General features: G+C 37.8%; 2 protein-coding genes across 2 annotated transcripts; one reads left to right on the top strand and one right to left on the bottom strand.

The window, feature by feature from the left end:
- Positions 1–79: 79 nt before the first annotated feature.
- On the bottom strand, positions 80–923 carry LOC113168746 (toll-like receptor 2). The gene has a single exon (XM_026369778.1). The coding sequence runs from the start codon at positions 467–469 to the stop codon at positions 80–82; it is 390 nt and encodes a 129-aa protein (XP_026225563.1). The 5' UTR covers positions 470–923.
- Positions 924–8,094: 7,171 nt separating this feature from the next.
- On the top strand, positions 8,095–9,363 carry LOC113168470. Its single transcript, XM_026369487.1, has one exon. The coding sequence runs from the start codon at positions 8,125–8,127 to the stop codon at positions 9,181–9,183; it is 1,059 nt and encodes a 352-aa protein (XP_026225272.1). The 5' UTR covers positions 8,095–8,124; the 3' UTR covers positions 9,184–9,363.
- The last annotated feature ends 3,103 nt before the right edge of the window (positions 9,364–12,466 follow it).

Raw genomic sequence — 12,466 nt, 5'->3', positions numbered from 1 at the left:
GTTTACTTTCTTTCGAGGATGCTTATGTTCTTAATTTTTCCTTTAGGTCCTTTTTTTTCAAGGATTTTGTCTTTCTCTCTCAGTCGTCCTTTACTCTTAAAGCACTCCGGAGACTCCTCCAGAACTCCCCTCTCCTCTCTTCCTCCTGTGGCCACTTCAGGTAGGTGGTGGAGCTCATGAGTTTGCGTAGTTTGCAAAATCGCTTGGGGACATCGTCCTTGGACAGTGGTTCCAGTAAGATCAAGATGGCCGCATCTTTGCCAGACTGCCCATCAAAAAGCCAGAAGTGGGAGAAGTCCAACTCATAGCGGCACCAGTCAGACTGAACAAAATTCTCTGAGAGGATGAAGACAGTTCGCCGGCTACGCTCCATGGCGCTCATGATGTTGTCCACAACCCACTGTCCAGGAAGAAAGTCTCGCTTGTGGAGGCACAGGTTCAGTGGCCGATATGAATTTGAGGGATTCATAGAGTCCTCACTAGTGTCGCTATAGGTTAAACCAGAGAGAAGGTTAAATGTGGTTCAGCATGCTGACATGTACTGTCATAAATGTTAAGTTAAAATAAACAACGTAGTATTTTATATTATGAAAGATGACATTTGTAAATGAGTCATACTGAGGTCAAGGTCAAGATATAAAAAAAATTCTCATTATTTAAAAAAAAAAAAAAAACAAAAAAAGTGCTTGCACAGTATACCTCCTGACTCAGGAGCCTAAAAGTTAAATACTTGAGAATTGCCACAAGGTGGCGACATCTACACTAAAAACACAACTCTTCTTCCTTGATGTGGTAAAAACTGAATAGCAGTGATAACAAGTAATAATCTTTAAAATATGTCATGACTCTGGATTCTCAAAGTCAGGTAACAAGAGGTTTTCCACCCATCTAGCAGCATAAAGGGATAGTAACACCTTGGAACTCACATTAAGAGGAAAAAGGTGGGTTTTATATATTTATATAGACATGTAATTCAATATGATTCTGTTAGGCCTTTACCTAATTATCTAAGGTTCCTTAAGATACTTTGTAAAATGAACAAACACACATTTTAGAAATTGGTTTAGTTTTTTTTTTTGTAGTTTACTTTAATCTAACATGGCTGCATGTGCCCTGTAACTGTGCTTACCAGATGCATTCAGTAAAAGTATTTTTCTGCTGATATTAGCTTTAATTTCACTAAAATCTCACTAATGTACTGCATCACTGAGACCACTGCAAGAGGGTCCAGCTGCTGACCTCACATCTGGGGACCCCAGCTCTCCCTTGCCCCACTGTCAACTCGACCATGAAGATCGTCTTTGTGGGAATAGACCACAGCAAAATGTCAGGTAGTAGCAACCGATCGTTATCAGCTATTAAGTTCCACTCAGCTCCAGAGATATTAGAGACCAAGCCTTGGGGGTGCTGGTTTTGGCCTGTTCTCCTTGTTTAATGAAGTGGATTCACTTACATACACCCCTGAAATGTAACTGTGTGTTGTTTTTTCTTTTTGCCTTTAGACTTGTGCAGGTCCCAGTCATGGCCAATAGCACTGTACAATAAAGTTGAAAAGGGACATTACTGAGCTTTGTGGTCGACTCTCGAATTGATTATTGCAACTCTCTTCGGTCTCCCTAAAAAATTGCTTCATAAGCTCCAACTTGTTCAAAACTCAGCTGCTCGCATCATCACAAAAACCTCCACTTCCGAGCACACTACCCCTACCCTGCAACAACTCTGGCTCCCAGTTAAATACAGAATAGACTTTAAAATCCCGCGTATGCCGTTCTGCCCCTGCTCTATGGAATTCAATACCACAGGACATCCGTAACACTGACTCTCTTCCTATCTTCAAGTTCAAACTCAAAACATACCTGTTTAAGATCGCCTACTAACAAATCTACATTTGTGCTTATATAGTCTGTTTTGTCCTGTGTTGATTTATTGTTGATTGTACAGTGTCCTTCAGTGTTCTGAAAGGTGCTTTTAAATAAAATTTAGTATTATTGTTATTATTATTATTATTGTTATTATAATTACTATTATTATTATTATTATTATTTTGTCTCAGCCTCTCCTTAAACAATAAAACTGTGTTTGTGTGTGGAGGTGTGGGTGTGTCTTATGTTGAAAGTTCAACTTAAGGCACGTCCTTGTCTCCATTAAGACATCTTTTGTTTCCAATTTCTGGTTTGGCCTCATTTTTCACATCAGACCTTTCCAGAATCATACGTGGCATGAAGACAACTTCCTGCTGTTCTCCTCCTGTCACATGATTTCTCTTATAACGTGTCTTAGTGTTAGTTGTGTACTTACATAACTGAAACTGAAACTGATTCAATCACAGGTCTCTGTAAAAGAACAGTAAAATCAGGATCAGGAAAACTGGCAATTTGCTTTTGCATTTAGTAAAATCTGATTCTAAAACATATCATTAAATGCTTTTCTAGGGTCTGTCTTTAAAACCTCTCAAAAAGGAGAGAAAAACTCCAAGTGTAGAGTTTTTCAAGAAAAATGGACCGCTTCCTATTTATTCACAGAGCTGAACGGAAAACCTGTGTGCTGTGTCTATGCAACACTATCAGTGTTATAGGAATATAACACATAATATATTTTAATATATAATCGGCACCACAATGAGACTCAGGATAGTGAAAAACACGATAGCCTGCAGGGACAACTAGAAGATGTTAGTCACCAGCTTCACTACAAAAAAAATTTGGTCATAAAGTTTATGTATGTATTTTTTATATGTGTTTCATGTATAAATCTTAATTTTACAGGCCAGGTAATTACTTTGTTTTGTAAACTTTTAAAATGGCCAACACTTTTGTGTTCCCACATCTTAGAGGTTTGTAAGATGTGGGGAGTCAATTTAGGTTTTGAGAATTATTACACATGTGGAAAATGGAGTAAAAATAATTCCTAAATGTTGTTAAGTTGATTTACTGTTAAATTGCAATAGGCTACCGTATTTTTCAGATTTAAATATCTGTGACTTTTGTGTTTTGTGCCTTTTGTCCAATCGCTGTGATCAGTTGTAATGCACACTTGTAAATGATAAACTGAAGCAAATTACATGTTTTTCTTGAGAAATCTGACTTTCTTCATAACATGTTTTGTAAAAAAGATAGTTCATCCGGCGCACTTGACATCAAATTACACTGTATGCGGCCCCTGAACTAAAATGAGTTTGACACCCCTGGATTAGAGCTTGTTGTAAAGGTGAGACTCAGGATCAGGTTAGTGTTTAGTAAATGAAATAATGATATTAAAATTAACAATGTTGTTTTCTTGGCAACACAAAGCCTCTGGGAGAATGTCCTTTGGACAGATGAGATTAAACTGGAATGTTTTTGGAAGTCACATCAGCTCTATGTTCACAGACGCAAAAATGAAGCATACAAAGAAAAGAACACTGTACCTAATGTGAGACAAAGAGGAGGCTCTGTTATGTTCTGGGGCTGCTTTACTCCATCCGGCACAGGGTCTCTTAAATCTGTGCAGGGTACAATGTAATCTCAGGACTAACAAAGCTTTACAAGCTTTATGCATTGTGCTAAACCAGAGTTCAGTGAGAAAGTTATTTTATCTCCACCACACCCTTCATGCATGAGTCACCATTTGATGTATGGTTTGCTGAACCCAAACTTACAAAAACTTACAAGAAACTCTGTTGTTCTAAGACAGACGCACTAGCAGATCATCAGCACCTTCAGTCACCTGCCTTTATCTGTATAGGAAAGGCTCATGATATGTCAGTCACTATATCTGGTGTATGTCTTGAGACAATGTCTTGAAAATTTTCTCAAGGCCTTGGACCCATTCTCTCCATTCTTGTGATGAGATGAACAAATGACCTCCATGAGGGAATTTCTACAAATTTGTCACTAGAATCCATTGGTAAACTAGAATGTGATTACATGAAGTGCCGCCAAATTATCGCAAAACAAATTTTACCACAGCTGCAGTTCAGCTTCTGGGAGCTTAATAATGAGACTGTAACTCTGCGGGTTTGTTTGCCTTCAGTCTTCGTGCCTGCAGATTTGTGCAGGACCCAGTTATGGTGCCTCCTTTATGGGCCCTGTATGAAGTTTTGTTATTTAGACTAGTGTCTTTGGGGAAAAAAGGGGTAGAGCTATCAGTCACTATCATTCCTCTTGCTCACTGTCCCCTGTCTTTGTGCTGATGTGATTTCACTGCTAAGATGAAACCACCGGTTCAAGAGTGGAGAGGCTGGTTTGAGACGGCTGTCGCATCCAGGAAAAAAAGGTTTCATTTTAAGACATATGATGAAATTTAAGCTTAAAAAGCAGCTAGCTACATAATGTGTTATTTCACTTTTACCTTGTTGACTAATAAAGTGCTTTCAGTTTAACAATAGCACTGTACAATAAAGTTGAAAAGGAACATTACTGAGCTTTGTGGTTATATTTTCTCAGCCTCTCCTTAAACAATAAAACTGTGTTTGTGTGTGGAGGTGTGGGTGTGTCTTATGTTTAAAGTTCAACTTAAGGCACGTCCTTGTCTCCATTAAGACATCTTTTGTTTCCATTTTCTGGTTTGGCCTCATTTTTCACATCAGATCATTCCAGAATTATACGTGGCACGAAGACAACTTCCTGCTGTTCTCCTCCTGTCACCACATGATTTTCTCTTATAACGTGTCTCAATGTTAGTTGTGTACTTACATGACTGAAACTAAAACTGATTCAATCACAGGTCTCTGAAATAGAACAGTAAAATCAGGATCAGGAAAACTGGCGATTTTGCTTTTGCATTAAGTGAAATCTGATTCTAAAACATTTAATTAAACGCTTGGATCTTTCTTTAAAACCGGTCATAGATTAGGGTTTGTTGTAAAGGTGAGACTGAGGATCAGGATGGTGTCTAGTAAATAACATAATGACCTGAAAATGGACAAACAATGTTGTTTCGTGGCAACACAGCTTCTCAGAGAATATCCTTTGGTCAGATGAGACTAAACTGGAACTTATTGGAAGTCACATCAGCCCTATGTTCACAGATGCAAAAATGAAGCATACAAAGCGAAGAAAACTGTACCTACTGGTAGACAAGGAGGAGGCTCTGATATGTTCTGGGGCTGCTTTACTCCATCTGGCACAGGCTTTCTTAAATCTGTGCAGGGTACAATGAAACCTTAAGACGATCAAAGCATTATATGCTATATGCATTGTGCTAAACCAGAGTTCAGTGAGAAAGTTATTTTGTTAGTTGTTATTTAATTAGTTTGTGGCTGCTGAACACAAACAGGAAAACTTACAGGAAACTCTGTTGGTAAGGAATGTGATTACATGAACTGCCGCCAAATTATTGCAAACCAAATTTTACCACAGGCGCAGTTCAGCTTTTGGGAACTTAACAATGATACTGTAACTGTGTGGGTTTGTATGCCTTCAGTCTTTGTGCCTCCAGGACAGCAGATTTGTGCAGGACCCAGTCATGACGCCACCTGTATGTAGTTGTTTGCTATTTAGACTAGTGTCTAAAGGCATGGACAAACGGGTGGATGAGGGAATTTCTACAAACTTGGCACTAGCATCCATTTGTAGTTTGCTACATCCAAGCTAAATAGAAAAATGTGGCAATGACAAAAGAACTGTCTCAATAGCTGAAAGAAGAGAAATTTTCATTACACCAAAATGGCACTGGCAACAAAAAGTCTCGCCATCAGACTTTATTGCACAGCATCTGATTAGACAATGAGAATGTGTTTCTGTGTAGAGGTGTGGGTTATGTTTCAAGTTCAACTGAAGGCATGTGCTTGTTAGTCACTTTCCAGTTTGGCCTCATTTTTCACATCACACCTTTTTTAGAATCATATGTGGCACTAAGACAACTCTCTGTTTTCCTCCTCCTGTCACAAGGTTTTCTTTTCTCTGTAACATGTTCAGTGTTTGTTGATGACATACAAAGCTGAAACTGCAACTGATTCAATCACAGGTCTCTGAAATATAATAGTAAAATCGACATCAGGAAAATATAAAAACTAACCAGCTAAAATATGATTCTAACATATGTTTTATGCTTTACTGTGATCTGTCTAAATCTGGTCTTAGATTAGTGCTTGTTGTAAAAGTGTGACTCAGAATGTACCAATCAAATAACAACTCAGGATCCGCCCAGTAGACCGTCCACATAATTCAATCTGTGCTCCCTCACTTCAAGCAAATTTTCAGAGCAGAACGACTAAAATCAAGGTAAGACACATAGATTCTTTCTTTACAAATACAGTCTTAACTAGCACTACTTTGACCTTTAAATTTACCTTCATGACTAGGCAAGAAAAGCGATCTCACATATTTGAACTAAGGTGTTGGGAATTTAATTTGTTGGGGTTTTCTATACAACTCTATGTAGTACATGTTTATTTAATTCTGTACTACGTACAGTAAAGTGATTTTGGATATTTTTTTTTGTGATTTTTTGCTAAACATATAAACTGAATTGAACTGAATTACATTGAATTATTCATTATAAAATCTCCTTTAAAAATAACTCCATCCAAAAAAGGACTAATTAACTAAATTAACAAATATAAATTAACATAGTCCACAACATGCCAATCTAAATTCCCCCTCACAGGTGGCAGAGTATGGTACAGTCCGATGAGCCTTCGAAGCAGCCTGAATCCGCTCCTTGCACTGACCTTCAGAGTTTTGAACTTTAACAAGTCCATATGCACTTACAGTGGTGTCCCCCAGGCCTTTATTCAAGGCCCAATGATAGTTAAATGGAATGGATTCCAGTCCAATGTGTTCAGTGAAAATAACATGTGCAGAAGAAACAGAAGAGTCCAACTTGATTCCATTCTACTATCATTGGTATTGTTCATGGGATTAACTTCTCATTGGGCCTTGAATAAAGCCCTGGGGGACATCGCTCAACTGTCAGGAAACCAGCATCTTATGTCCAAACCAAACTCACGTAGCTTTATTATTAAGTGGGCTATGTTAACTTTGTATTTAATAAATATTCCTTAAACTCATCAGAGTGGTCAATAATATTCAGTTGATACAGAAATGGGATGATCACACATACAGTTCACATAGTTTCATACAATGCAAAATGACGCTGAAAAATACTACAAGGTAGAATGTACAATAGAGCACAAAGTTCTTTAGATAATAAAGTAACAAGGATAATTAAACATTATAAAACAGGCAAGTAATAAATAAAAATGAAACGGTGTATTAAATACTGTTCATGTAGTCATCATTTACTTTGAAATTCATATTTTAAAGTATAATTCTCTAGTTGGACTATGCTCTCATGAATGCCTGCTTTGTTGTCATTCAGTCAATCAGTTCAGGAAATGTAGTGGTTAAGAGATAATCGTTATTATTATTATTATAATTTGTTTATAATATTATTGGTAATGTTATGGTTACTATTAATATTTGTTCTCTATAACAACCACTGGATGTGGAGTGAGTACAAATGGAATTTACATTTAGTCATTTGGCAGAAATTTTTATCTTTGAATGACATCTTTAACTAACAGGTAAAGTAACCTTATCTTTATGTTCAGGAAGGAATTTCTAAACGATTCCATCATCATTGTTGTTATTTGAAATGTAACATGTTACATATTACACATAATTGTTTTGAATTAAACCTTTTACTACTCCACATAATCTGCAGAAAGATGAAGGTTTCCAACAGTATGTTACACATGTTGTTGCTGTAGTAAAAAAAAACTCTATGCATCATACTAAACCAAAGCTGAGTAAGAAAGTTATTTTGTTTGCGCCCCACCCTTCACAGGATACAAGAGTCACCATTTGATGTAGTTTAATTTGTATCTGCGCTGACTTTTTACTAAATAGTTGCTGAACACAGATAGGAAATTCAGTTCTAACTACAAAGATATACTTTATATATATTTATATATACACACACAGTAAACAGACATTAGCAGATTGTCAGCACCTTCCGCCATCTGCCTATATCTGTAGAATATAGGCATATGTATTGCCTTCAGTCATATTCTGAGATGTCAGTCATTATATCTGATATATGTCTTGAGAGAATGTTAAAATTTAATTGCAATATCCTTACTATCTACCTTTTGTTTCTCTTTTTCTGCAGGACAGACATTTATCTGAAATTCTGAAGAATATGGAACGGCCGACCAACAATCATTTATATCTTAATTACATTGTAAATGGTTCAACCTCTCTGCAGTTATTCATAGACATTTTTAGTTATAGAGCCAGCAATCAGTCAAAGTTAACTTATGATGAGGAAGAGAAAACAGACAGTCGCTTTATTAACAATTCCAAATTCACTTATTTTGAGAAAAATCTGTTTGGTATAAACATCGATGAAGATCAGGAACTAGACCAGTCAGTCTGTAAAGTGTTTGTTCCTAATATTTCACAGGGAACTGGCTTTGTCTTTTTTTTCAACTTTATTATGACTAATGCCCATTTATTTGAAAACTACACTCATGGAGACAATTTAAATTCTGACGTTTATGGGTTGGCTCAGTTTAGCAATGAACCTGAGCAAACCTACAGATTTACAGTTAAAGTATTTGACATAAAGTGTGATTTTGCATTGCTCGAGCTTAGTCTAGATCATCTATCAAAGATTTTTAATTTACCACCAGGACTGCTTAAAAGAATTTCTCCACCACCTTTACACGGCAGCGGCTGTAAAGTTTCTGGTTATCCCGGTGGAGATAAGAAAAAAATGGAATCCACGGAAATCATTGAGAAACAGAAGAGGGAGCAGGCTGTCTATGATCATTTATTTATTGGCAAAAACAAGTCTTCACAAATCATGAGAATCATAAGAGAAGAAGGTTTTGCGAATATATTGCTGGGTAGAAATGGGGGAGACAAAGTCATCACTTACAAAACTCGGATGGGTCCAGGCTCCTCTGGTTCCCCAGTGGTTAATGATCAAGGAGTATTTGGGATGCACAGAGGAGGACATTGGTATCAGAGTGAAGCAGCTACTGAGTTTAGCATTGTCTTAGGGTTTGCCTGTCCTCTCTACGTTATATTTGGAAGACTCGTTATTTTACTTAAGGAGACTAGAAGTTATGAACTATTAAATACAATTAAAGAGGAAGTAAAAGGAAACAACTACTTAGAAGAAATACTCAGGGCAGAGACAAATTATGATTCTGACGAGCCAATGGAGATTACCTTAGATCAAATCAATAACTAACCAATCAACAAACAAGACTTTCAGTTTCTTTTCCATGATTACAGATTCATAGAACAACCCCAAATAGAGCTTAATTAAGGATTGTAACTTACCAGGAAAAATATTTTCTGTACGCCCTTGCCAACTGGTCGAGGCAGATGGCCGCCCACCCTGAGCCTGGTTCTGCTGGAGGTTTCTTCCTTTAGAAGAGGGTGGAAAAAGTATGTGAAAAAAAAAGATGACTGCAAGAGCACAGCGTAGAATGCTTAATGAGGTAAAGAAGAGTCCTAGAGCAGGGGTGGCCAACCCTGGTCCTCAAGAGCCACAGTCCTGATTGTTTTCCAACTAGCTCTGCATTTCCTGCTTCTGATTGGCTGAACACACCTGATCCATGTAATCAGCAAAGGGTAGGACTGAGATAGTTGGAAAACATGCAGGGCTGTGGCTCTTGAGGACCAGGGTTGGCCACCCCTGTCCTAGAGTCTCAGCTAAAGACTTACAGAAATCTCTGGCACATGCAACATTTTTGTTGACACATCTACAATAAGGAAAACATCAAACAAGAATGGAGTATATGGGAGGACACCACAGAGGAAGCCATTGATGTCCAAAAAAAATATTGCAGCACGTTTGAAGTTTGCAAAAGAGCACTTGGATGTTCCACAGCACTACGGACAAAATATTCTGTGGACAGATCAAACCAAAATTTAGTTGTTTGGAAAAAACACACAACACTATGTGTGGAGAAAAAAGGCACAGCACACCAACATCAAAATCTCATCCCCACTGTAAAACATGGCAGAGGAAGCATCATGGTTTGGGGCTGATTTGCTGCCGCTGTGCTCTTGCAGTCATCTTTACAGGACGACCACGCCTAGGGAGAGTAGCAACAGTGCTGAACTTTCTCCATTTGTAGACAGTCTGTCTTACCGTGGACACATGGACATCAAGGCTTTTTGGAGATACTTTTGTGATCCTTTCCAGCTTCATGCAAGTCAACAATGCTTGGTCGTAGGTCTTCTGAGAGCTCTTTTCTGTGAGGCATGGTTCACATCAGGCAGTGCTTCTTGAAACCTGCAAACCCAATTGGTGTGTGTTTTTAAAGAGCAGGACAGCTTTCAGCAGCACACCCAATATCATCACACTGATTGGACTCAAGGTTGGCTCACTCCTGGCCAACTGCAGCAACCCCAGATCATAACACTGCCCCCACAGGCTTGTGGAGTAGGCACTAGGCATGATGGGTGCATCATTTCACCTGCCTCTCTTCTTTCCCTGATGCTCCCATCACTCTGGAACAGGGTAAATCTGGACTCATCAGACCACATGACCTTCTTCCACTGGACAGTTCTTAACCCAGTTTTAGTAGTTTACTGCAGTCTCTTTAGATGCTTTCTTTACTTGATTCATGCCAACAATTTGAGCCTTCTGAAACAGATTAACATCTTCTCCACGACCACAGGCTGTGCCTTCAGACATGGTTGTTTCAGGAATGAGAAACTACTCACTGCATCAGTTTGGGTAAAATAACTTGGAAGGCTCTTACCTATTTGTTAGTTTAATAAGATTAATTCTCATATCTAGCCATTTGTCTGCATGTCTGAATTCTGTTCTACACCACACACACATTTCTTAAGATGGATTGTAAAGCAAGAGCATTCAGTAAGAACGTTTTTTGTTGTCATCCCCCCTCTTACAGGATGTATGGGTGGTCATTTCATATGGTTTAACTTGTATCTTGGCTGACATTTTATTAAATGACTGTGGTTGCTGAACACAAACAGAAAATTCTGTTGTTCTGCAGAGAGAGTGGGATGTTGTGTTTATGGAACATTAGCAGATCATCAGCATCTTCAGTCATCTGTATCTGTACAGGAAGGGTTCAGGCCCATTCTTAGATGGCAGTCATTACATTTCCTATATGTCTTGAAATTCCTTGGATTCAAGGAGACCCCTCCTCCCCATTTATGTGAATGAGATGAACATATGAACTCTTCGAAAGAATTTCTACAAATGTAGCACTAACATCCATTTGTACTCAATAATTGTTGCAAATTGTGTGTCCTACCTTAAATTAACTTATTTCACCACTGTTCAGCTTTTGGGAACTCAGTAATGACCAATTTCTTTGCTTTAGCTATGATACATATATAAATTCCACATGTGCAGGTGTGGAAGCTAAGTAAAAAATGTGGCAAAAACAAAGGCTCTGTCTCAATAGCTAAGAGAAGACAACTTTCCATTACATGTCCTTCACTTCCCTGTTGGTTTTAAAGACAGGCACCTTTTTAAATCTTCTATTTTGTGGTTTGGCCTAATTTGTCACATCCGAGATTACCAGAATCATCTGTGCCCTTAAAGCTACCAAGACAACTTTGTAAACACAAAATTGGTAAACACCACAAATACTATTTGTATCAGCTGGACTGCAATAAAATATTCATCTAGCACGTTTAGTGCTTTAAAAGATTAAATAATGTAATTTTCTCTTTCTCTGTAAACATATGTACAATATTGTTCAAAATAATAGCAGTACAGTGTGACTAACCAGAATAATCCAGGTTTTTAGTATATTTTTCATTGCGACATGACAAACAAGTTACCAGTAGGTGCGGTAGATTCTCAGAAAACATGCATCAACAAGCATTCACGATATGCATGCTTTTAAGGCTGTGCAATTGGGCAATTTGTTGAAAGGGGTGCGTTAAAAAAAATAGCAGTCTCTGCCGTTGACTGTACAAACTCAAAACAATGTTTTTGTTTCTAGGATTTAGTAATCCTGTGAATCACTACACTAATATTTAGTTGTATGAACATTTTTTTCTAACAATTTTATTCTCATTAGTCCACAAAATGTTCCTCCATTTCTCTTTAGGCCAGTCGATGTGTTCTTTGGCAAATTGGAACCTCTTCTGCACATGCCTTTTTTTTTAACAGAGGGACTTTGTGGGGGATTCTTGAAAATTAATTAGCTTCACACAGACGTCTTCTAACTGTCACAGTACTTATAGGTAACTCCAGACTGTCTTTGATCATCATGGAGCTGATTATTGACTGAGCCTTTTCCATTCTGGTTATTCTAATGTCCATTTTGTTGGTTGTCTTCCATTTTCTTTCACATCTCTCTGGTTTTGCTCTCAATTTTAAGGCATTGCAGATCATTTTAGCTAAACAGGCTAGATATATTTTTTTTAATATTTTTTTTGCGCCTCTTAATAGGTTTTCCCCTCTCCAATCAACTTTTTAATCAAAGTACGCTGTTCTTCTGAACAATGTCTTGAACGACCTATTTTCCTCAGGCTTT

This window comes from Anabas testudineus, chromosome 18 (genome assembly GCF_900324465.2).
Source record: "Anabas testudineus chromosome 18, fAnaTes1.2, whole genome shotgun sequence".
Classification (NCBI taxonomy): domain Eukaryota; kingdom Metazoa; phylum Chordata; class Actinopteri; order Anabantiformes; family Anabantidae; genus Anabas; species Anabas testudineus.
The sequence above is the reverse complement of the archived record's forward strand: the minus strand, read 5'-3'. Positions and strand labels throughout refer to the sequence as shown.